We start from the raw sequence: 27,757 nt of genomic DNA, 5'->3' as shown, positions 1-27,757 counted from the left end.
CAGAAATATTTTCAGAAAAGGTACAAATGCCAATAACATAAATACATATTTTATATATGTGACTATATATATGAATAAATGATTTCAATTTTTTTTGCTATATTATGCCTTTAAAAAAGGTATTATATATAAAACGTGTCCAAACTTGTTTCTATGAATCATACAGTGGAAACTGCACAGTGATTTTCAGTTATGCCTTTTAATATCAAGAACCTGTTAGAAAAATTTGATTTTTGATTGCATATTATGAAGGTATGACTATTTAATTAAGAATATTTGTTTTAATCTTAAGCAATGGGAGAAATTAAAATTCACTGTCAATATTTAGTTATCAAGATTCAATTGCTATTTTGTAATAAGGCTTTAAGGTCACATTTAAGACTTCTGCTGTCACTGTAATTTATTTTTTTACTATAGGATCATAGCACTTTGTATAGTGTTGCTCACACCTGCCTAGTGTTTGGTGTCCATTTCCACACAAGGAATCAATAAAATAATGCAAAATACTTCCTTGAAGGGGAAATACCTGCAGAGAAGGCCAAATAAATGATAAAAGGTGCATCTTTCAGCTTCAGCTGCTTTCATTTGCATTTCAAACTGACAGGCCTTTCATGCTGTTTTTAGTGCTTTGAATAGACAATCACATATGTTTGCCACAAGTGTGCTCTTCACGCATGAGTTCCTCACAGCACTGCTCCTTCTGACCCATCCCCACTGGAGCTTTTGTGCTAATTTAGATTCAGTAGACATTTAATGAGCACCTATTGTGGCCCAATAGACTAAGAACACTGCCATCCGGTCAGGCAGTATTCTCATCCCAATATGCGTGTGACGTGTGAGGCTCGCGGACTTTAAGTGTCCTAAGTCCCAAATTTGGCTAGTAGAAAACCACCACTTAGCCCGAGCCCTTTCTTTCATACTCTGTTCTCAAGTGTCCTCTCTATCTGTGCCTATTCCCTCCTTTCTCCCCCTACTTCACTGATAATCAAGAGCAGAGTAGCAGAGGGATGAAGACAGAGCCTTCTGCTGAGCCCCACTTGCTTGAAGAAAACTCCAGGGCTCAGAGCTCTGCCCGCAAGTCCTCACTGCTCCCATTTCCATACTTCACTGGAACATTCAGCCCAGAACTTCCCAACTAATCCTATCCCATAACTTTCTTCCCAGGTCACAGAAGGCACTACTCGCTACTTGCTGCCAGAGCAGACCCTACAGTAACAGAAGAAGTGTCCTGAGGAACCCTATTCACAACTCTGAAAAGGTTTTTCTACAGTGACACAGCTTCCTTTGGTCCTTATGGGGATTACCAAGACTGGACTTGAACTTGGAAGGACTTGAACCAGCTTCCACCCTCTAGCCTGCAATCCTAAGAACAATCGGAGTATTCCTTCCGTGGGAAAAATCAAGTCTCTTAATTAAATCAATGGAAACCAGTTTGAGGCCTCCACAATTGATACATTAGTGAACTTTTGGAATATAGCCCACTTATACTTGGGGATTCAATCTTTACCCTTTCAGATCACAGCAGTATATATTTGTAAGACTGAAAGCACTATTTTTATCATGTTTAATAGAAAAGGAAAAGACGCATTCTCAAAATTAAAAAGCAGAGCTTCCAGGGGGGAGGGGATAGCTCAGTGGTAGAGTGCCTTCCTAACACGCACAAGGTCCTGCGTTCAGTCCCCAGTACCTCCACTTAAAAAATAAGTCAATAAATAAACCTAATTATCTCCTCCCCTTTAAAAAAAAAAAAGATGAAAAAGCAGAGCTTCCTGGACTCGTGTTTTTCTTACTCTTTTACCTTTTTTTTTTAAGTATGATTTCATTCAACTCCAGAGAAACTTCCAATTTTTCAATATTACTGTAAAGATCCTACTACTTTACCTGCATAATGATTGCTGAGCCAGTGTTTATCTTACCTCCTCGATGGATAATCAAAGAAGTCTCGCTTCCAATGGGACAGTCCTTAAGTATATCCACGACTTCCGTATGGCTCAGGTTCTGTACATTCTGCTGGTTGATCTCAACAATGAGGTCGCCTTCACACAGGCCAGGGCATCCCTGAATGTCAAGTATTTGTTTCACCCTCTGTCCTGTAGGACTATCGGCAATGGTGAAGCCAAAGCCCTGGGCACCTTTCACAATGGTTAAGGTCATAAGTTCAGCTTGGGTGGCCCCAGATGAAGCCATAGATACATTGTCGTCATGGACAGGTGGTGGATACGTGCCATCTAGCTGACCATCAGCTGGCATTGAGTGCAAAGAATGAGGCGGCCGATCTGTTATATCTGGAACCGACTGTGAGGTCCGAGAAATGTATTCCAAATATGTTTCATAGTTATGTCTTCCATTGACCATCACTGGAGGTGGCCTCTCCATTATTGCAAGGGGTGGCACCATGCTGTTGGCAGGATCTTCAGGGTCAAAGGGCAAAGGGTAGCCACGACACAACACCAGGTTGACACTCTGACCAATAGGAACAGACTGGAAAAGTTTGACTACATCAGCATGAGTGTGTCCAAGGACACAAACTTCATTAATATAGACAATGACATCACCTGCAAGGGAAACAAAGAAAAAGATTGACAACATGAGGTAAGTTCAATTAGCGTTGACATAGGGAAATGAAACTATCTATAAGACTAGTGAAAGAGGTGCTCTGTTTCTCAGTAGGCAGTGAGAATCCATTAGAATAATACTTAAATTCCCTGTAGGTGACTCCAGGATACAACAGATCTGCAAACAAATATAATAATCAAACGCTGAAAAAAGTGCTATTTGGTTATTCTTGATGTTCAGAAACAACTTCATATTCAGAAAGAAAGGCTCAGAAAGAAAAGTTTGTAAGAATTTATACCTTATAAAAGTTTATAAAAATTTATATCTTCATTTCCATCTTCAGTGCAATTTGGTTAATAGAATTTTCAAACTATTGAGAAGTGGTGCTCATAAGTGTTGGATGAAAAACATAGCCCAGGATTTGGGTTTTTTGGTATCACTTGTCTGAGTCAATTGTCTTTTTCCTTCTTTATTAAAGAGAAAAGCATTTTGCCCATTTGTTTTCTCTCTGCATAGCAAGGTGTAATCGCAAAGGCTCTATGTATACACAAGTAAAGGTCAAGGGCACAGGTTTTGGGATCAGGGATCTGGGTCTATATCCTGGCTCTATTACTAAGCAGATCTATGATATTGGGCAAGTGACTTAACTGTTTTGAGTCAGAGTTTCTCATTTGTAAAGTTGTTGTGAGGATGAAATGAAATAATGCAGGAAAAGGGCTTGGCATAGTGCCTGACATGTGGTGAGTGCTCAATAAATGTCGATGATTATTAATATTATTGTTGCTAAAATAGGATGGAGGTGATTTGCGATCCTGGCTTTCAAACAGGAAGCTGCCATAGACTCATCCTCTGATCTTAAATAAACTGATATTTCTGTAGATCTTTTGTCCTTTCTCCCCAATGAATTTAATCAAAGTTACAGAAGTCCACTGGTTAGAAGTTAACTTTATGATATTCCAAATGCCCTGAAAACAAATTATTCATCATAAAATATATTCAGAAAAGTAGTATTTCCTCCTTAAAGTGCAGCAAAACATGTTTGTTTGAGATAATTGTTTTAAAAATTCAACTATATATGAAAAACAATTTTATTTTTGGAGAACTGCTCTATCATGGATTGATATTTTTATCCTCAAAACCCATAATATTTGAGAATTTGAACTTGCAAACTGATGTTTTGTCTGACTATGCTGAGAATTATATGAGGGAAGAAAAGACATGTTTTCACAGATTGTCAAATGAATAACTCAACAGACATCAGTTTATCAGGATAATTCTGAAATGGGAGTGTAAACGGCTAGGGATTTCATTCTGAGACATCATTCCCCATCAAAATGGCAAATATCAAAAATGAAAAACAGAGTTGATCTTTCAGTGTTAAATACTTTTCTGGCTTTTATTAGTTGTCTGATATAAAGTGATTTCTCCACTAAATGCACTTTAAAAATAGATAATTCTCTGAGTAAAACATTCCTGAGTCAAATACCCTCAACTACCTAGACTTGACCAACACTTCTTAAATGCTTGAGAACGGCTTCAAAGTGCTAAAGATATAGAGACAGAAAAGCAAAAACAAAGAGAAAACAAAACACACACACAAAACCAAAATAACATTTTTAGTGATCCAGCTTAGGTCTGATTCTGGAAAATGTCACACACCATGTGTTGTTTGGATGGAAGTCATTCTTCAATTATGTCTATCATGGAGGATGCCGGTGGAATGACTGGGACCTGGACCATGGCTCAGGACTCAGTTAGAATGGGCATCCTTTCTCTGCCACTATGATTTCTCAAAAGACTGGGGCTCTTGGGGATGCTTTGGCATTATTTTTTTTACTGGTTCTGGTTATTCCAGAGTCCCAGAGAAATATCTGATTCAGACAAACTTTTTCTCCTTCTCCTGCCTCTTCTATTTTTAAAATTATTAAATATATTTTACACATTGAAAGGTACAAAGGATATAAATACTTGTGTACTACCATCCAGCTTAATGATTAGAAAATTGCTCGTATTAGTTGAAGCTCCCCTGAGTAGCACCCTTTCCACTTGCCCCACTTGCCTTACTGTCCTTTCCAAAGGCAATCATTGTCCCGCATTTGAGGTATGTTACTCACATGTACTTTATATTTTTACAGCATATCTACATACCCATTAAACAATACTCCTACATAATATTTAATCCCTAAATAATTTCCCCCAAATATGTTTCTGCATATTTTAAAACTTTTATAAATGGTACATTATATTAATCTTCTGTAATACCTCTCAAAATGTATTTGTGATATTTATCTCTTTTGATTGATACATTTACTGCTGGTTCATTAATTTTCATTGCAATATAAGTATCTATTGGATGACAACATCATTATTAATATTTATCCATTTTTCCGTTAATGGATTCTTGGGTTCTTGTGAATTTTTGGCTATTAAATAAATCTTTTCCCACGGCCCCTGCGCCCATATAGTAGAGTTTTTGTGAGGTGCGTACCTTGGCATAGAACTATGGGGCTCAGGCCACATACATCTTCAACTTTGCTAGATAATGGCAAGTGGCTTTCAAAATAGGTCATACCATTTTACACTCCCCTTGGTAGTATATCAAAATTTTCATTGCTCCCCATCTGACACAATGCTTTGCATTCTCAGACTTTTAATTTTCGATAATCTAATGGGTGTGATCATAGTTTTAATTTGCATTTCCCAGGTTGGTAGTGAGGGTGAGCATCTTTGTATGTGTTTATTAGCCATTTGCTTTTCTCTTCAGTATCTCTCATTTCCCCAGTTTTCCTATTTGGTTACTGTCTTGTTTTTAAATGCATTGACTATTTTTCTGTCCACTTCCATTCTTGGCCCAGTGTTTCCTGTAGGTTTGGGAGGCTGCATGGTATAGTAGACACTACATGGAATAAAGAGCCAAAAGTCTCTGGTCTCATTTCCAGTTCTTTCACTTACGAGCTGTGTGACTTTCAAAACTAACTTAAATCCTCTGGGACTCAGATTATTCAGAAGTAATGAGGAACAATAATAACAGCGTTCTATGGGAAATAACAAATGAGATCATACAGGTGAAAGGGGCTTTGTAAGCTGTAAATTGTTATGCAAAGGATAATTGCTATTTCAGTAATTATTATCTGTCCTTGGTTATATCCGTCTATAAAATCAGGACAGTCCCACAAAGATATTCCCACAACAGTCGTAATTAGGGATGAGTATGAGTTTCTGAGTGGGAAAGTAAAAGGCAGGAAAGTAACAAATGCCATTTTCCTCTAAGGCTCTCCCTAACTTTAATCACAGTTAAACTCCCCAGCCCCCAAGCATGCTTTATTCTTCCCTCTGCTACGCCAGAAATTCATAGGGAAACAGAACTAAGGGTAATGCTCAAAGCTCTCATGCTTCCCTGCCAGGTCTAAAGAGTAGTTATTTGCATTATAGTGATTAATGTTATCTATTTTTGAGTTTTAATGTGGTCTTACTATTTAAACACAGAATGAGAACTATTTGTGGTTCTTAGTAAGAGTGACTTCTAAAATTTATGTATATTTTTCACTCAGAGCAATTTTTCAAGTCATCAAGCAAGCAAGTGATAAAGGACCCTGCAGCAACATCTTTATGGAGCTACTCAGAAGACTTCTGAATGTAAAAAACGAGCGGTCAGTTATCACAGGATAAAACTATCTAACAACTTGACACAACTCCACTGCTCATTTAAAAAATATATTGATGCCTAGACACTGTGTCATGCCAAAATTGTTGAAAATGGAGATGTAAGCAAATGTTTGCTTGCTCAAATAGAATTGATTGGGTAGGATATTTATAGACTGTGCTGTATGAATGTCATTTACATGTTGTGAAATAAAAATATGAGCCACCTGGTATATGCCTTCTGATGGTGCCATGCCAAGTCCTGAGCCAGACTGGGCTCATGAGCACAGAAAGGGATGTCGTTAGGAAAACTGGCTCTAGATTTAACCCTGCTGACCTACTTAAGAGGGTGGATTGGAAAAGAGTCACTTGATCTCTCCATCTCTCAATTTATTCTTTTAGAAAATGGGAATTAAATATTTCCTCCATTTCCTCTTTTTCAGAGCTACTGTGAGAATGAGATCATGCTTGTGAGAAGACTTTTAATTTAAACAAGGAAGATTCCCCACAAAAAAGAAGATGATTCATTTCTTTTGAGAGCCAAGCACACATTTTCTTTGCCACATTGCCTGCAAGATTACATTGTTTCCTATATGGCCGTTCATTTTAGCCCATAATGAGGACAGACAGTTTTAGGGCCACTGCCCTCTGGCCTATGGGTCAGATTTGGTGTGACTCATGAGCTTGGTGTCCGCAAGAGAACTGATCTCATAATGACCTGATTCCCAGTTATGGGATTTCAAAGTGCAAGTCAAGGAGGGTGAGGCTGATGAAGCAGGAAGTTTAAAATGGCTGGCCTGCCAAAGAAAATGTTCTCAGATGATTGGTTTCTTTCTTAGTCGCGGAACTCAAAATACGGTCTTGGATACCTCTTGGGTACTTCATCATTTTGGGTAAAATTGAGCACTCTTTGTAAAGCATTGCTTAAAATGGAGTTATTTTTATACCTCTTTCCTCTGCTCCCACATTCTTTGAGTCACGGAGGCCTCCAGAATCTTCCTTGTCAGCTGCTCCGGCTTACCACCTGCTGTCCACCTGCCGTCACCACCACCGTGGGCCAGACTAGAACAATTTACTTCACACTCCATTTTCATCCTACAGTCTCATCTATTAACTTCAGACTACTCAGTCTTTAGACTGAGTGTTTAACACTCTTCACCTCTAGCCTTTCCAGTTTATTTTTGTATTCACAATTCAAAAGTTACCTTTCTTGGGAAGCTGGATCTTTACTGTTCAAAATTCAGAACCTGGTAACTTGCCTTTTAGTTGAACTCTGCTGTTCCTCTACCCTCAAGTGTACTTTTTTCTATGTCTAACTTCATCTCAACTAATTCATTTCTTTCCTGATCTCTTCAAAGATATCTTCCATTATTCCTACACAGATTGCTCCTATCTCATGTTTGTGTCAAAAAACTCATCTCAGACTTCATTCCTTTGTGAGAGTTTACTACCTGTTCCAAGTTTTTTTTCCCTACAAAACATATAGGATATCATTGCTATGTTGAGAAGTCTCTAGGTATTTAGGATAAATTCTCATTGAATAAAGGATAAAAAGACTTAGAGGAAAACTGGGATGGATTTTATAGCTAGATTTGCTGCCTTAATGTTTCTAACTTCTATTTTTGCCAAGTCATATAGATTTTTGGTAAAGAAAAAAAAATTCTCACTAACCACTCCCATCTCACTAATTGAACACTACTTTGAAAAATTACTATTTTTTGAGTCTCCTTTCCTGCTAATACAATTTGAGGTACCTTTTTTTTTTCTGAAGCTTCTGTTACTTTGGTGTTTTTATAATAATAATATACAGTTTTATTATAATAGGTAATTTCATTATAATACTGAATATTCATTTTCATTCTCTTCTACAGCATCCACAAGCATAATGAATTTTGACATATACTTTTGGGAGTGTGCTACTCATCACTTCAATTAAATCGAGAATAACTGTTCTTGATAAAATTTATTCTCCAAAGTGTGTAGAAATAAAAGCAAACATAAACAAATGGGATCTAATCAAGCTTACAAGGTTTTGCACAGCAAGGAAACCACAAACAAAATGAAAAGACAACCTATGGACTGGGAGAAAGTATTTGCAACTGATGCGGCCTACAAGGGCTTAATCTCCAGAATATACAAACAGCTCATACAGCTTAATAACAAAAAACAAACAACCCAATCAAAACATGGGCATAAGATCTAAATAGGTATTTCTCCAAAGAAGACATACAGATGGCCAATAGGCATATGAAAGGATGCTCAACATCGCTAATTATTAGAGAAATGCAAATCAGAACTACAACGGGGTACCACCTTACACCAGTCACAATGGCCATCATCAAAAAAAAATCTACAAATAATAAAGGCTGGAGAATGTGTGGAGAAAAGGGAACACACGCACACTATTGGTCAGATGTAAACTGGTACAGCTACTATGGAGAACAGCATGGAGGTTAAAACTTAAAAAACTAAAAATAGAATTACCGTGTGATCCAGCAATTCTGTTCCTGGGCATATATCAAGAGAAAACTCTAATTTGAAAAGATATGCGCACCCCAATGTTTGTAGCAGCACTATTTACAATGGCCAAGACATGGAAGCTAAATGTCCATTGACAGATGACTGGACAAAAAAGTTCTATGTATATACAAATTGTGGTATATAAACACACATACAATGGAATATTGCTCATCTATGAGAAAAGAATGAAATAATACCATTTGCAGCAACATGGATGGACCTAGAGATTATCACAGTAAGCGAAATAAGTCAGAAAGAGACAAATACCATATCATATCAATTATACGTGGAATCTAAAATATGACATAAGTGAACTTATTTAAAAAACAAAAACAAACTCGCAGACATAGAAAACAAATTTATGGTTATCAAAGGGGTAAGGGGTTTAGGGAGGTATAAGTTAGGAGTTTGGAATTAGCAGATACCAACTACATATATATAAAATAGATTAACAACAAGGTCCTATTGTATAGCACAGGGAACTATATATAATATCTTGTAGTAACATGGTGAAAAAGAATATGAAAACGAATATATGTATGTTCATGTGTGACTGAAGCATTGTGCAGTTCACCAGAAACTGACACAACATTGTAAACTGACTATACTTCAATAAAAAAAATATATAAAATAATATGAAAAAGAATATACATACATATGTATAACTAAATCACTATGCTGTACATTAGGAACTTATGGAAAGCTCGGTTTCTAAGAAAAAGATAAAATACATGACAACATGATCTGTCTCTACAATAGTCTTCAAACATTTTTGATTATATACTCTCATGGGTAAAACATTTTGTGCATGAGTAGCCAACACATATATTTATTTATAAATTATACATATGTAATAATACTGTACTATTAACAACGTGCATTACAAAAAATTGACAAACTTAGAAGTTAAAAAGTTTAGGTTACAAAACAAAAAAGAACCAAAGAAAAAAACTAAATCCCCAAAGCAAACCAAAAAAAAACCCGAAGTGAAGCACTGTGGTATGTCAGATACACAAAGAATCCAAAGGGAAGCCTAGCATATGGCATGATTCAATGAGTCTGGGGGGTTATGGGGTTCCCTAATCTCACCCCATATTGACCTGTAGGAGGACACGGGATTGCTAGTAAACTCCATTTTCTGATCAGGATTGTCTCAGGAATCAGGAGAGTGTGACTGTCCTGCAGGTCAAGGGGAGTAGTTTCAGGGACTTCGAAGTACTGGGCACTGCCTTCCACCTGCCTCCCTGTCAACTCATCTTTCACATCATACTCACCTATGTCCTCTTCTACTTAAGGACTTCAGTGCCTCTGATAGAAATGAACAGAGTCCAAATTCTCTAGCTCAGCATATAAGGCTCTCTCAGTCAACATTTTCACCACCTCCTGCCTCTCCCCAGCCTACTCAGCTGGCCCAGGCTCAGAGCCATGCCCTCCACATGCTGCATCTTTCCAGCCTCCTGCTTCTCCCCACACTTGGTTCCCACTGACAAACTCCTAGTCACCTTTGAGACCAACCTCACCTTTTGGCCATCTTTCTGATCACCTCCTGTTGTTGAGTATGAATTACTTCTTCCTGACAGCTTAATTCTTCAACCCATTTAACCACATTAACAGTAGCTAGAATTTCTCTTCACTGCCAGTTTATTATATTTAATATATACCTGGCATTTACAAATTGAATTTTACCTAATCCTTACAAAATCCATTTAAGATCATTACCATTGTTACCCATACTTTATACATGTGGAAACTGAGCCTGGGAGAAGTTAAATAACTTCTCTAAAGTCACGTTGATAATTAGGTGAGATTCAGGAATGGAACAGAAGCCTCAACACGAATGTTAAGAATTTCAAAGTCCAGGACATATTTTGTGTCCCTCCAATCATATCAGTTGGTATGCTGGGTAAAGTATTTTTCATTCCTGAATATTGAGAAAATTGAGAGATGAACTATAACATTCTTTTGATTAGCTAAGTTAATGGAGGGAAGCAGTGAAGCAAATAATTGCAGACAGGGGAATCCACTGCAATATCTCGGACCAGTTTCTTCAGTCCTCCAAAATAAGCAGTTTGGAAGAGGGTTTGAGAACGCTGAGGCAGAGAAGTGACAGGGCACTGTAACCCATGAAGCTCTGTAACCATCAGAAGCTCTACTATAAATTATTTCAATAGCTGTGTGATCCTGGGCAAGCAAGTTAACTTTTCTTGGTCTAGTTTCTTTTCATGCACGGAAAAGTCAGAAAAGATAGTTTTAAAGGAGCAGTTTTAAAAGTTCCTACATCTAGTGAAAATGGGAGAACTCTCCTACTGCACTCACACAGGGCACTGGAAAATTTCAGTGGTGCAGTTAAACAGGTAAGTGACAGGCGTTTGGGGGCTTCCCCAAGATCCCTTGATTTTCTACAAGCAGCCAGTGATTCCAACATTCTATCTATAGGCAAAAGGATTCCAATATATTAGCATCGCCCCTTATTTCTCAAAAGAATGAAGGATTTCTTAATCACACTTTATAATTTCATCTGTGTGACCTGGTGCAGATGCCTAATTAAAAACTTGGTTAAAAAAATTTTATGTTTAATCAGCATGCATCCAACAATTACTCCCCAGCAGATGTGAATTAGCCTGACAGTCTATTTACATTTCCTTTGTGTTTGACACTGAGTGGTAAGATATATTTAAATACTTGCATTTTACTTTGTTGGAAAGGAGGATGAAAATACATTCTAAGAGACTGTAAAGGCACTGATTATTTGCTGATTTGGCAAAGATGAAACAACACTTCAGATTAAAACTATAAGTAAAGCCACAAAAGACTTTTTTTTTTTTAAACAAAGCTCTGAAGAGCAGAGGTTTTCTAAACAGCTTGCTCACTTTAGGAATTCAATAGCATAAAATGGTCAGTGAAACTGTCATTTCTCTAAAAGAGTGCAATGAATTTTAAACAACAAACAAAATAAGAGACAAGCAGGTTATTAGAGGGACCCTATAAAATGAAAACAGGTTCCTGCATCGAAAAAGAACTTATGCTTTCACTAGAAAAAAAAAACGAATGTTAAAGTATCTCAAAACCCTTGGCAGGATGTGAAGGCTTATGAAAGCAAGACAAAAATGTGTTCTAGAGCTTCCCTGCCTTCTCTTGTGTGCTATGGACACACATGAGGGCAAAGGCTTCACATAAGTCTGCTCAACCATACTCAACTCCCCATGAAAACTTGAGCCACAGAAGTACCTTGTAGGAAAGAGTCATCATTTTACATGAACAGTAAGCAACGTGCATGCTTATTTTCAAACAGCACTAATTGTATTTCTAAACAAGCCTGATTCTTTTTTTACATAAATGTCTCCTAGCGGCCAACGTGGCACGACCCAACACCATATTCTGAACTTACCCTACCACAGTGTATCAAGCGGCTATAAAACCTCCCCCGAAATGATGGCGGACAGCTGGCCGGGGTGGAGCTGGGAACTGGGCACGACATGCTTCCCAACAGTTTATTCTGCTCTAACCGCAAAGGTCAATTGCCAACCATTCTGACAGAGCAAGAAAAATGAATAACAAGCAGAGAGAGAGAGTGAGAGAGAGGAAAAGCACTGGAGCATCCAATTCATTTCAGAGAGGTGCCTCCTGCCAAACGTGTGAAAGTGTTTGTAACTCTGTATGTGTGTGTTTACTACCTGAACTACACATCTACACTCACATTTAGACAGTATATGTAGTGTTTTTAGTCAGAGGAAAGTAGAATTTAGTCTTTTTTTTTTCTCTGTGTTCTGAATTCTATATTCTATATTCTATATCTATATTCTGTATTCTATATTCTATATTCTGTATTCTATATTCTACATTCTATGTTCTGTATTCTGTATTCTGAATTCTATATTCTGTATTCTGTGTTCTATATTCTGTATTCTATGTTCTATATTTTGTATTCTTTTTTTTAACATTTTTTATTGATTTATAATCATTTTACAGAATTTAGTCTTTGATACTGAGAATTCAATATACAAAAGGGGAAAAACCAAACCAAACCAAACCTTCTTTCAAGGCTCCAGATGACATTCTGCGAAGTTGTTCCCTTGAATTGCTTTTGAAAAAAAATACACTATTTGCTCTAATGTGAGCTGGGTGCTGGCCTTGGGAATCCAGACTGGGGGTGGGGAGATATCTATTGTTGGGGCTCCTTGGCCAAGGAAGCTCTCACCCCCAGATCGCTATCACCTTATGTGGTATTTCTGGGAAGTGTTCTGGCTAGAGCTTCCATTGCAAGCCAATCAACAATCCTTAACTGGCAGTGTAACATCAGGTTTTGTTGATCGACTCCTTCTCTCCCTCCGTGTGAAAAATCGCAGAGCCCCTGCTGCTGTGCTGAAACGAGGGCTGCCAGGATACTTTTCCCATATGGATTGCTGAACTGGTGCAGCATTAAGTTGCTGAGCTTCATCAGATGGTTGGCAGAGAGAACAAGCGTGCCACGCTAAAAATGTGACTGAATATTGCATACACACTGGCTCAAGGTCTGACGAGAGAGCCCTTCTAACTTGTTAAGAGGGAAACAGACTCAGCAGATGTGAATCTTCGCTGACAGACTTTCATCGTTTGAACTTGGACACTTTTATTTCCAATTTCAGTTTCTGAAAGAGCAATATTTTATACAAGTACCAAGAAGTCAGTTTGCTCATTGGGCCGTATACACCAAAGATTGCCAATTACACATGGCAAAGGGGAAGAAAAAAATTTTGTTTTGGCTGCACTGGAATTCTGGAATCTAGAGAAAGATTACCTCTGTGATTTATGTGGAGTGAAAGGGAAATCAATATGGTATCTTATAATATCAGACATTCAGGATTTCCTCCCTAGGGTATATACCTCGCCATTACCCTCTCTATGCTAGACACTGTACAAGGATTTTTGGGGGGAATGAATAATGTTACTGGTCTAGAAGTTTCAGAGAAAAATGCAGCAATTTCCCTGCAGACAGTGGGAGAGATTATTCTGTTCTCAGATACAACAGACAAATGGCACAGAGAAAACAATCTAATCTCCTGCTGTTCTCAGTGTTATAATTATTACACCATACTGAAGCCGACTGGAATAAGTTACCAGAGAATCATCATCAGATTTTAAGTTGCCTCCTCCTTCCACTAACACTGTAGAATAGATATCTATATGAATAGACATGCTAACAGATCCAAATGTTTATATGTTAATTTGCTTATTTAAGGGTTACAATACATTTTACATTCCAATCAAATATAGTTAATGATCGAGTCAGAAACAAAGAAAACTGCTTCCTTTTTAAACCTAAATTTCATAATAATTTTATAATCATAGTATTAGCATTTTTTTCATGTTCCTTCAAATCATAGTAATATGCAAGAATCAACAGCCTTATGGTCCCAGGTTAATCAATCGGAAGTGAAAATTTTACATAGTCTCGACTTTTTTGGTGTAGATAAAACGCAAAATAGTCCATTAACTCTCTCCTACTGAATTAATACATCGTTGAAGGTCATGGAACAAGGACCAAATTGGCCAATAATAACAGTATCTACTACTTATGTGCTAAGAATGGAAAAATTGTATGCCAAGAACTCTGCCAAGCACTTTGAAGACGGAATCTCATTTAATCCTTGAAATAACCTGAAGGAGAATATACCGTCCCCATTTTATACAAGTGACTGTGGCTTACAGAAGGCAAGTCCCACAACTACAAAGTGGCAGAGCTGTCTTATCTCCAGTGTGCTTGGGGCTACTTTCAGGCTTGTCCTCTACATGGATGTTTGGTTATATAAGCTTATGAAATTTCGGAATCCATTTTATCTATTTATGTGGCACTTCTTAAGACACAGACTACAGTTAAACATCTGAAATTTTGTTTACTCTAATTTCACATTTTTGACCTGGTCTGAACTGAATAGCTATTCTGGCATAATGGAAACATACATGATATTTCATCATGATGTAACAGACTTGTTTTAACTCACAAGTTGTAGCCCATGTGAAGAAATCTGTCAGTGACAGAATTACCTATATGCCAATGGGCTCTTCAACTGTGCCAAGTGCTAAAGGAAGCAGATCAAAACAAAATAAAGACAAAATGACAAGCTACCAAAGATGACCACTGGGGATAAAACTCCGAGGTCATAAACATCTAATACTTTCAACAAAGGAAAGACTGAACATTATTTTAAGGTATTTTATAAGATGCTCAAGCTTTGAAAGTCTGGCTTTCATGATTTCTAGAAAGCAGAAAAACTCTTTTAGGAACAGGATGGTGTACTGATTTAACTGAAAGCAGGGTGGATGATTTTAATGGACCCAAATATGGAAGGCCAATTAGCTCATTAGCTAACTGTAAAGGAATCAGTTTCCTTAGGTCTAGAACATATGAAACAGCTATATATTATCTTCTTTTTGGTATGCTGTATTTTCAATATTAGTTACACAGACATGATAACTTTTCTACATAAATAATAATCAATGATGTGATTGTTACCCATTTCCATTATGGATTCTATTCATGAAACTGGTACAGAGAAAGCATTACCTCACACTTCACATCTCTAATTCCTGGCCTATGGAAGCAAGAGATCTAAGGACTTAATCAATGAATAATATAAAAATACAGTCAGCAGATCATAAACATTTATTACTACATCCAAAGTTTGCTAGTCAGTTTTTCAGTAATTCCTTCAGTATAAAATACTTCAGTCAGGATATTGGAAAAAAAATAAAATTCAGACTTAGCTCTGAAAGGATAGGAAATTGGAACTATATCAAGTATTTTCTGCCAAGAAATGTCTTTATCTAATTTTTGTCTTAGTTTCATATTTGTCCTATAGGTTTGATTGCAGGTTCTCAAATTTATTCACTTACTAAACATGTAATTATCACTTTAAATCTGACAAGATATCTACCTGTTTCATGGAGTAAGATCAGAGCTAAGAGGCAGAATTATTTTCCCCCCAAAGGTAATGGGGATACTAAAGTAAACTTCAGTATCTATCTCAGTTTACGTATTTTTTTTTATTCAGCCAAATTTTTCTCGTAGATTTTTACTTTTTTTAAAATCAGAAAAGACACGCTAACACTATATCTAACAGCAACTTTACTAACTGTGGTTGATTGAATCAATACATACAAAAGATGCTTGTAGTTATGACATATCTTGTATGTCCTATTGTATAGGAACAATACAATGGCATCTTTATTTTCAATATCTTATGAACTAGAGAACTATTTAAAATGTTAACCTTGTTATCTGTGAGAATGATCACATCATTAGCATGAGTAAAAATTTATGGAAGGAGAGAAGAAGATACATAATGATTTGTGTTTGGTAAATTCTGGTGAAAGGGAGAGGGGGACTTGTAAGCACAGAGTGAGGTGCTCCAGACACCGGTTTTGGAGTGATGACTACAGAGACCTATGTCCTAAGCTTTCACTTTCAGATTTCTTTTGTTATTTCTCTGTGAATTTTGTATTTAAAATGATTTTGCAAGCTCAACTTTTTTATTAAGGAGTAACTAATTAGTTTTTTTCCCCCCACAAATTTAACTACTAATCAGAGTTTTTAACCAGCATGAACCAACCAGTGTAACCCACATTAGGCTGATGTATTTTTTATCATAATACAGTAATTTTGATGTTTTAATAACCATTCAATAAATATTTATGGGATCCCTACCATGTACTCTGGGAAGGGCCCGGCAGATAAAAATATGAGTAAGATATCATCCCTAAACTTAAAAGACAATGAGCTGTAACTCACACTGGCAAACAAAACTAGCATATATTTATCGTGGATAAATGCGTGATTCCTTTTCAGTCTTTCAGTGAAATATTAAAAATAACCAGTGCTCATAAAAGCACCAGACAATACAAAATAAAAAACACAAAGTGTTTACCTCTCTTCTTTGGAGTAATGTAGAAAACAGCTATCTTATTTCTCATTTATTTAGTGGCATCAACAGTTTGCTGTACAGTACAGCAAAGACACAGAATAAGGGCTCAAGAACATTTGCTGAATGTAAACATTTGCTGAATGTAAACATTTTAAGAAAACATGAGCTGTCCAAAGAAGAGCTGTTGAACATGCTGCAAGTTTTGGGGAACCGTGTTAGCTAGGGAGGGGTTCTCCCAGGGAAGAGAAGCCAATGAAGGAGACAGGAAGAGGGAGAGATAGTGGAGCAGAGCCTTAGCTGTTGGTGCCAGAGAAGGATGGCTTTTGAAGAGGGGCTGGCCACCTGTTTCTAACGTGGCAAGAACAGAACACTGGGATGGGGAGTGGCCATTGATTTCACCAAGTGGGTGCAGCCCAGGGACATTTCCAAGTTTAGTGTCAGTAGGCTATTGAGTGTAGAGGAAATTGGAGATAGAGGGAGTAGTTAGAAAATGGAAGCAGTGGTTGTCTACCTACTACTAAGAAGTCTGATAGGAAAAGCAGGAGATACATAGAAAAGTAACTGAAAGGAGAAGGCAGCCGGGAGAGAGTAGAGGAGGAGGACGTGGGAAAAAATACTTAAAAGATATTAGATAAGGATCAGAGGATATGAATGAAAGTTTAGCTACAATTTTAGCTTCTGAATGAAGAAAGAATATCCTCTTTTTTTTGTGACCCTAGAGGGGAAAACAAGCAGACAAACTAATATGTATGTCTACCACTTTGTGACACAGCGGGCTGTATACTGTGTGTGTACCTGTATGTAAATTCTCTTGTTCTCTCTCACTGTTTTAGACACAATCTTAATTTACTCATCTGTTAAATGTTACACATTTATCCTATTGTGGCATCAAGGAAAAGGAATTTATCTAATGTTGGGTTAAGCATCTGGTTATCTTTAGGTGAAAGGTAAAAAATAATTATTCTTGAGTTATAGCAAACAGAAAAGGTTGTATTTTTCTTCATTTCCCCTATTTGTTCCACTAACATGAATTAGAATAGTCATTGCCTTTTTTTTTTTTTTGCAGAAAAGAGTTATTTTATTTTTAAAATTTTTTATTGAAGTATATTTGATTTACAATGTTGTGTTAGTTTTTGGTCATTGGCTTTTAAAATATCACTTTACCTGAGGTCTTTGGGTCTGCTTTGCTGGAACAGATTTATTGTTTTTAGGTCAATTACAGATACTACAAACTACAGCAATAACCACTTTGGCATAGTCATGTATTCCATAGAAACTCTGACCCATGATTTAATCAGTTACCTGTAAAACTCAAGCTAGATCATGATTCTGTAAAAGAATTTCATAGCTGTTCTCTCCCACTCAATCTGGAGGTTATTGCTTTTATGAAACTTAAAATATCCTTTCAGAGAGGCACAAGATTTAAGGTCATTTATTACAGGCATGAAATGCTAATGAGAACATTTAAAAACAGTGGTCAGGCTACTCAGCTGCCATGTACTTCATAATTTATAGGTATGTTTTATTTATTCAGGTTAATAAAGGATGTGTTTGACATATTATCAAACTGACCTTGTTTCTTGGCAAACACTTTCTGAAAGTCTCTAGAGCTAATTCCATTGCCAGCCATTCTTTTCAAGGATGGGTTGTTATTATTCTCTTGGAAACAATTAACAGACTGTCGTACAGAATAACATGTACTTTGTCCTGAAATTTTTTTTTTATTGAAAAAGCCCCAGCAAACAAAGTGGTTTCAAACTTTGACTCTTGAGACTCTTTCTTTTGGAGAACTTTTTCTCTATACTTAAATTTTAGAATATTCAAATATTATGAAAACACATTGGGCTAGGAAAATTATTTTCAAAGGAAATCCAGAGCATATCTTAAGTTAAAGATGGGATTCATCCTAACTTTCTACATTATTTCCACTGATATCTACTTTGCTGGACAATAGGATTTGATGCTCAGTTTGTCATGAACATCAAATCATCAAAAAATATACATTTTTGTTTAATATCTGGGACTTAATTAAGGTTGAAAAATCAAGGAGAAGCATAATGGATTTTTCTTTTTTAAAAAAAAAAAATCAACAGGATTTTCTAGCTAAATCCAGGGTGATCAAATCATTTTGCATTGTTTTAGAATGAGATTTCATTTAGGTCACAAAATCCTGTTAAAGGGCTTATTCAAAAATGAGTATTTCTAAGATTCCTATTATTTATTTATTCCTACCTAGTCAAGCACTGAGTCAGGAATGTGTACAAAAAATTATATATCCACAAAGTTCCTCTTTTCCAAAGCTTGTAGTCTAAATTAGGGGTCAGCAAACTTTGGAAAAGACCAGACAGTAAATATTTTTTATTTTATGTGGTACATATCTCTGTAGCAACTACTCAGCTCTGCCACTGTAGCACAAAATTAGTCAAAGCTTTATTAGCCAATAAAGCTTTACTTACAAAAACGGGCAGTGGACCACATTTGCCCACGTGTCACAGTTTGCCAACCTTTGTCCTAAAGGAAGGTCATGGCAAGATAAACAGCATTGCCTCATCAGCTTTTGGAAATAATTTGGTATAGAGACTCCAGGTGGTATCATAAACAGGACAGGGGAAATTAAAGTAAGAAAGCAGCAACCATGAAATGAGTTTGCAGTCTCCAGGACAATGATTATGTTCTGAAGTTTTTCTAACACCATCAATAGTACTACACACACTTCATAGTTATTGTAATACTTTCCCACATGCTATTCCTTATCAGGAAGATTATTATGTCTATTGTATAGAACAGGTGAAGTTATTGTTGCCCAAAGCAATTAAGCCCATTGTTTAACTGTACTGCACCCATATCTTCTGATTCAAAGTATTCCAAGTTTAAACTCTTGAGAGAACTCACAGTGCAAATTCTTTAAGAACCGAGAGTGAATGGGAGAAATCTTGGAACATAAAAGCCAAACAAGTGGCCTATTTTTATAAAGGAGAAAAAGTTTCTAGAAACTACAAGCAGGTAAATAAGACTTGTTACTCTTTTAGAAACACAGTATTGGAAAAATTGTTCATGAGCACTTTGAAAAGAAATAGCTAATTACTAGAAGCCAGCATGGGTTGACTAAAATTAATCATTCTTAACCTTACTTCCCTCTATGATATAAGGTTATTAGGGCAGTTCCATAGACATAGAGCATTTTGAGTTTAGCAAGACATTTAACAAAAAACCCTTGATGGAGTTAAGTTAGAGAAATAGGCCTAGGAAGTACCTCAGATAATTTATAGTTTTTCTCAAACTACTTTATTGAGATATGAATGACATACAAAGAGCTTTATATATTTAATGTATACAACTTGATGCGTCTGGAGATGAGTGTGTATCTGTGAAACCATCACCACAGTCTATGCCATATCTGTATCCATCATCTCCAGAAGCTTCCTCTTTATTATTGTGTACAGAAAATCATTTATTATTATTTTTGTGATAAGAACATTTAACATAAGTTCTGCTCTTTTAGTAAATTTCACAGTATTCACAGTATTGTTACCTATAGGCTCCATGCTCTACTGTAGATGGCTAAAATTTATTCATCTTGTACAGGTGAAATTTTCTATGCTCTGACTAATATCGCCCCTTTTCACCCTCCTCTAGGGCCTGGCGACCACCATTTATAGTGTTTGGAATTAGCAGAACCCACATAATCTGATAAATGGATTAATGTCACCATGCCATTGGGACTCTATGAGTAACTGCATATTTAGCATACGTGTGTGTACATATAGAATTAAAACATACTGATAGAGCATACTTGAATGAATAACAAGAAACTATGCCCATTAGATATGTAAATCATAAATCTGGGAGACAGGAATCAAGACTCGAAAGGAACTTTGGCTGAAAATGCAGACTGAAACCAACAGATGAAATTTAATAGGTATAAATACTGAGTTGAGTTTAGATTTTTAAAAAATGAAAAGGAATAGAAAATAAGACACCTGATGACTCCCTGAAGGACGTCAGGTAAAGGTTACAAGGAAGGAGATTTTGATTCAATTTAAGGAAGAACCTTTAGCAGTTATGGCTCTGCAGTTACTGGACGAGCCACCTCACTGACGGGGTGGAGGGAAGACACCGGGCTTCAGAGCTTTAGAGCGGTGCTGCTCTACTTCAGTGTGCCTATAAATCAATCATATGTTAAAAAATTGTTACAAAGCAATCCCTGATCCAGTCAGTCTGGGGTGGGACTTGAGATTCTGCATTTCTAAGTTCCAGAGATGCCATTTCTGTGGTCCATACCCTCCACACTGTGTGGCAAGGCTTTAAGGGATGGACTTAGGAGTCCTACATACCTGGCTCTACCCCTTACTGCTGGGTGCCCCTCGAAGTTATTTAGGGTCTCAGTCAAACCTTTCTAACCTGTGTAAATAGAGAGAACAATACCCGTATCTCACAGGACTCCTATAAGGATTAAACAACACTGTTATGTTGACACACAGCAAGCACTCAATAAATATATATTTCTCTTCAGCCTTCACTTCCTCATCATTAGATGTACTTGAGCTGAGGTGGGATGATCCTCTTTCAGGAATTCTGAAATAGAGGTCCCCACACTTTGAAGGTCCATTATAGACAATATGTTATAAACTGAAAAAGCTGAAGTTCAGTGGCTCTTCCCTAAGTCCTTTCCTGGCTTTAACTCTAAAGTACATAGATGCATATTTGGTACCTACCATTAACCACCACCTCCCTCAGTACCCACTGATTTGTCTTTGTGAAGTGGGTATTCTCGGGTGGATCATAGGGCGATGGGCCTTGGGTTTAACTAGAGGAGCAATTTTCTTCTCCCCAAAGGAGACAGCTGCCCCCAGTCACATCCACTACCTGCTCCTGCAGCACCATGATGCTTTTCCAAATCGCCTAGGACACTCCCCTGGGCATTGGTAGACTTTGCCCTACCCCGGAGAGCTTTCTGCTTCCAGCTTAAGTTCTCAGCTCTCCCAGAAGCCACTCTGAAGCCTGCAGACTCACCACTTTTCAGCTGATGTTTAAGACTACTGTTGGGTTTGATGACTCCTTCAGGTGTCCTATGTGAGGCGAGTCTAGGCTTTTCAGTTTTTAATCTCCCTGTTGATAGTAGTTAAGCACTGTCTCTTTCGGTTAATGACAGCTCCTGCCACTGGAGCCAACGGAGCAAAATTTCCTCTGAATTGTTACTGTAATCACTTAAACTATAACTGTAGCATCGATGGGAAGCAACACTCTGGATGTACACACACACACACACACACACACACACACAGTGACTGACTTTCTCCCCACCCAGAGGGATCTGCACAAGGGACCATGGGTCAGGCTCCTTTCTGCTGGCTCATGCCTATCAATTTGGGTTCGTCAGTTCCCACCTGGCTTCTCTCTTTCCTTTCCTAGCTGCAGCTAAGATGCCCTGAGGGTCATTTAATTCAGGATATAATTCACCTAGCTGCTGCAGTTTTAAGCCTGATGTGCAGCCTGGACTCTCTTGCTGACTAAATGTACTTTTTAAGAGCCAATTTCTAGTTCTCTTTTGACATTTTAAAACTGAAAAATAGCCAATTCTATTTTAAAGGAATTAGGGAACTGTGCAGTTTTATTCTTAACTCGCTATCCAATCTAGGCTGCTCTATCCCTGGGAACTTCCGACAAATACACCTTTATTCACGTCTCCATTTCTCCCTGCTCCCCTCCATCCGTGTTTGGGCCAAGGAGAGTGCAGCTCATCTTTTCCTGAGAATCCTTCATTTTCTGTCTGGAGAAGCTGGTCATGTTTATTTGGTCAGAAGTCAATGAAATGTATTTATCAGCATTCAGCTGATCTTCTGAAGCAGTATATACTCTTTATATATTCTTTCCCCAGATGATTCAAACATGACTTTTCAGGCAAAAGGGAATAATACCATCCACTGAGCTATGGAGTAGATAGTTAACTACAGGACATAGGTTCTACTTTCACTCCAATTGTGGTTTGGTCGTCAGCGGAGAAATGCAGCTGCTCATCACCAAAAAAGGGAGCAAAATCAACCACTGGTGTGTCCATTAACCAAGGGACCTTGACTGTATGGTAAAAGGATCTTCCTCTCTCCTCTCCTACTCTCTCCAAAGCTATTATTGCTTGAGTTGATGACCAGTAATTTCTCTGGGAAAAATCATGTGCTGAATTACACTCCAAAAATAAGTGCAGAAAATACACACTAAGATTAAAATGATTTACAATTTTAAAAAGCACACTTTACAGTTCAAATCAGAATAGATATGGGCAGATGCTGGAGGATAAACAAGTTTTGGCCAACTGGCTGTGGACCCTCTAAATGGTGTCATAGCCTGCAAGGAACTCTGACAACTTCCAAGATAGCTTTAATGAGCCACGGAGAAATGAACTCACTGAAACCAGTATTTCAGTGCATGAATTTACACAGAGATACTTAGTGAAACTTGCACTCCAATAAGTACCCAAACCTTGCAAATTAGAAACTGTTAGCCATGGGGCAGACAGACTGGTTTAGGCATCTAAAGAAATCTTAATCTATTCTTAGAACTCTTTTGAATTCTTAGGTTTTTTGGTAAACAAGTTACATAATTTTGGTGAATTATTTTGCCTCTCTGAGTCTCTATTTCAGTAAGTGAACAGCACACTTTCTGAATGCTTACTACTGGCCAGTCATTCTGCTGGCACTGGGGATAATTAAAATAGATGAAGCTTATTTTATCCAAGTTATGTGCCAGGCTACGTGCCAGGCAAGGTGCAAAACCTTTAATATGAATGATCTGCTTTAACCCTCAGAGGAACCCTTTGGAAAGATTACTTTCACTGTTGCTGGAAATAATACTGTTATGTGCTTGTTTGGGAGATGGGGAAACCGAAGCATGGAGAGGTTAGCAACTTGCCCATGGGCATCACAGCCTGCACTTCTAACCATTATGTTTAACCGCCTCCCTGTACTCTAAGCTGAGCGGTGCCTTCTAAACTTTAATGTGCTTACAAATCACCTGGAGAGCTTGTTAAAATGCAGTTTCTTTTCTTTTTTACATGAACAAGAATGTTTATAACAGCTTTATTCATAATATACATAATCATATGATGGAATATTACTCAGCGTTATGAAATAATAAAATAGTGACACATACAATATAGATACATTTATATGTATGTGTTTGTGTGTGTATATATATATATTCATTTTCTTTCTTTTTCAGGGTTGGGGGAAGAGATTTATTTATTTATTTATTTTTAACGGAGGTCTTGGGGATCGAAACCAGGACCTTATGCACACTAAGCGTGTACTCTACCACCGAGCTATACCCTCTTCCTCATTTATATATTTAGATTCTATTGCTAAGTAGTTCCAGACCAGGCAGATCTAATCTATGGCGATCAAAATCAGCAGGATTTGCCTATGTGGGATTCAGATTGCCTGTAAGGGGGCACAAGAACACTGTGTGGGAGGAGGGAAATATTTAATATCTTGACTTTGGTGTTCTTATATGGGTATATACATTTCTTTAGACAGGTCAGATTGCATGTTCAAATAATGTGCATTTCCCTCTGTGTAAATTTTATCTCAATTTATAAAAAGTAAATGGGGAAAATGGTGTATTTTTAAAAGATAAAAATATTTCCTTTTAAAATGTAGATTATGTTATTACTATTAGTCAAAAATATAAAGCCCTAAATAAGCTTTTTTCTTTTATATTACACTTTCAAATCAACAGTATGTTGTTTTTATTGTTAAAATATGCTCCATTTCTAGTGTACCCACACTTTAGTAAAATTTTGACCTTGAATTTCAAATACTTTAAAAAAATACTGGAACCTACAAGAAAGCACCAAAAAAAAAAAAAAAAGCTATATTGGAGAGAATGTGTTAATTATCTTGACTGTAATAATCAATTCATATATCACTATATATATGAATTATTTTAATATACAAATACATACAGCAAAACATCATGTTGTACACCTTAAATATATACAGTTTATTTTCATAAGATTTACAAGAAAAAATGCAGTTTCTGATCAGGACATATAGGATGAAGTCCAAGATTCTGCATTTCTGACAAATTCTCAGGTGATGCCAATGCCCTGGGTTCATGGGTCATAGTTTGAGTAACAATGTTCCAGTCCTGCAGTTCACACCCTAGCTTGTAGTTTAAAATACCTGGACAGCTGTTAAAAATGTCTAAGTCCAGGTCACATCTCACATGAATTAAATCAGAATTTCTGGGGCTGGAACTCAGGCATTGATACAGTTTTTTTTTAAAGACCCCTGAGTGATTCCAACATATTGCTGCTCTCAAAATCAACCTAGTAGTAGCTCGATATAAATGTTAAAACAATAAAATAGAGTGGACTACATTAGTAAACCAAGGATTGCAAAACTCTTTTATATCAGTTTGTGTATATGCGTGTGTGTTTGGGTATTGAGTTCTTGGTGTAAAATGTATTCCTTATTGTGGGTTTGGGTAAAAAAAAATTGAAAGCCATGTTCTATACTAACACAAGTCTCTTCCTCCCTCACTACCTCCATTATGTTAAAAGGATTTAAGGGAGATTTAAAATATCCACACTTCATTAAGATATCAGTCTTGTCCACAAGAAGCTCAACATCTACTAGGAGAACCAGGTATTTTACAATAAAAAGGGTAGGTGCTACATAGGATATGTGGTCAGATGTGCTGGGAGCACATACATAAGAAATATGGCGAATTACTATCTGAAAGACTCAGGGGAGGTGTCACAGAAGAATGCACATGTGACCTGTGTTGTGAGTAGGAATCTGGCAAGTTAAAAAGGCGGGAAAGGAATTCCCAGGAGAGGCGTTCCTTCTACCATGTGCAAAGTCAAGGCATGGTCTGGGTTTCACTTGCAGGATGAGTATTAATCTGGGGATGATGATAACTGTGAAAATCTGTGTTGAGGTGAAGTATCCTGGGAGTTCTGGAGGAGGGATTTATATGAAAGCTAGATACTAGAATGACCAAGAGGAAGAAGAGAAGCCAGAACTCAAAGATGAAGAAGAAGCACAAGAACTGGTTCTAAGGGAGGAAGATGAGGAGGAGGGAACTAGAATAAAAATCATGGAATCAGGAAGAAATGCAGCTAGGGACCGGTGGTGAAGAGAAGTATGAAATTGTCTGACATGAATGATTTACAATAAAGCGCAGGTACAATTCACGAAGCTTATGCGGGCTTCATACTCAAGTAGACAGGTTTCACGAAAGGGAAGCTGGGAGAGTTCAAAGTACGTGGGATGAAATTAGCGCCATGTAAGGCTGCAAAGGTAACCTGGGATTTCATGGTGGAATACATTGTATTCCAAACTAAGGGATTGTTTTGTCTGTTTTATAATCCTCTGTCATCCTGAGAGGTTTATGAGGGAAATGGCCTGATCGGTTCTTTATTTAAAAAGACAATTCTGGAGGTACAGTTACAGGTTGATTGAGGTAAGAATGAGGTCCTGATTTAAGCTAAAGGCAGAAGCTAAGAAAGGAGAGGATTTCTGAAGAGGAATTGTCAAAGCTGACTGAGTATGGGATTAAGAGAGAAGGGGGAATTTTGGGAACCAGTGTTTAGGTTCTAGTTTGAGAAATGAGGTCCATAAACATGTTATTAGTTCAGACTGAAAATTCAAGAATCAGAGAAGTTGCAGAGAAGGGCAGGACAGGCAAGGCAAGGTGCTAGTGAGGTGGAGTTTTCGGTCAGAGCACACAGTAGAAATATTGGGTCTAATGGCGGAGAAGCATGTCAAGTAGACCAAGAAAGAACGAGGAGGCTGGGAAAGACAATCTCTAACATTCGAGGTCAAGCCTACCATATTCCATAGGCAGCACAGAACAGTGTGGTTAAAACAGCAATGAGAAGTTTTAGCTTTCAAAAATTTGTATTTCTAAGTCATAAAGGGAACCTGCATAAATGACTAGTAGCGAATTAAAGCAGTTCTCAAAAGTCTGAATGATCTTTCACCAATATATTTCTTAAAGATAAAAGGCAGGATTGTAGCGTTGACTACAGCTATATAATTTCTTCCTATTAATCATACTTTAGGCTAGATTAGTAATTTTGGTTTCATAGAAATCATTTAAAAGTGTTGTTTTTTTTTTAAGGAGAATGTTGTATGTGTGTGCCCATGTCTTATTTTTTTACAGAACATAAAGCTAATCTATTTGAAGTAGAGTGACTACTAATTGACAACTTTGATAGATTCAGCATCGAAAAAAAAAAAAAACAGTTATCTATGCTATTTTCACAATCTGCAGATTGGAGATGAGTTGTCTAAAACATCCTTCTATGAGGATGTGTTCTAGACTCAACAAAGGTATCCGAATGATCATTCAGGTAAGAGAAAGAGAAGAAACTACTATAAATACTGTCATCTTCCTTTCCCTGAAATAAATGTGGAAGATAAATCCAAGTGGCTGAATTTTTAGTGGGGGTATATTGTTCCAAGTGAATGAAGTCACTAAATAAACAGAAGAGGAAGCACTGCCAGGACTGTACATCCAGAAATGCTTTGCTCATTTCACAGGATGAATAATTCCAGTGGGAATTCTTCTACCATGAGACAGGCAGATTCAATACATAAACTTAACATGACAATGTAATAATAGGCTACATGAAAAATAATGTTTAAATAATAAAATCATGCCTTGCTCCAAATTTAATCCATTATTCATATTTTCACATTAAATATCAATGTAAACAGAATAATAACATTAATTCAAAATTAATTATGTCCTGTTTAAGTTCTATTTGATAATACATACATCTCTCTTTCAAATGCTTTCTCTTCTCCCAGATTTCTTGTCTTAATTCTCTAGGCAATATTTGCCATTTTCTCTATTTTTGTGCTGTAAATGTTTTAGTTATGTGTCATTCTTACTGCACTATACTTTAATTTTAACACTTGTGTTTCCCTCACTAGACTGAACTTCTAGCGGGACAATTCTGTGCCATTATTGCTGCATTAACCAATAGACCAAGCATAGCAGAAAGCACAGGAGAAAGAATTTGATTTTTAGTATATTACAAGAAAGGAGGGGGAACTTCAAAATAGTCATCAAGGAAAAAATAGGAACATTACTAGGTGTTCTCATCCTAGTTTCATTATTTAGCATGATTT

The 27,757-nt window shown here is 37.0% G+C and overlaps 1 protein-coding gene across 7 annotated transcripts in view; it reads right to left on the bottom strand.

Moving 5' to 3' along the window:
- Positions 1-27,757, bottom strand: part of MAGI2 (membrane associated guanylate kinase, WW and PDZ domain containing 2) — a 1,118,509-nt gene that overhangs the window by 205,904 nt on the left and 884,848 nt on the right. For all 7 annotated transcript variants that reach the window (XM_074367572.1, XM_074367574.1, XM_074367573.1 and 4 more), the window contains one exon: positions 1,917-2,555. In XM_074367572.1, the coding sequence (XP_074223673.1) occupies positions 1,917-2,555 (639 nt within the window). The remainder of the gene's footprint in view (positions 1-1,916; positions 2,556-27,757) is intronic.

Source organism: Camelus bactrianus, chromosome 7, assembly GCF_048773025.1.
Source record: "Camelus bactrianus isolate YW-2024 breed Bactrian camel chromosome 7, ASM4877302v1, whole genome shotgun sequence".
Taxonomy (NCBI): domain Eukaryota; kingdom Metazoa; phylum Chordata; class Mammalia; order Artiodactyla; family Camelidae; genus Camelus; species Camelus bactrianus.
This window is presented reverse-complemented; position numbering and strand designations above follow the sequence as displayed.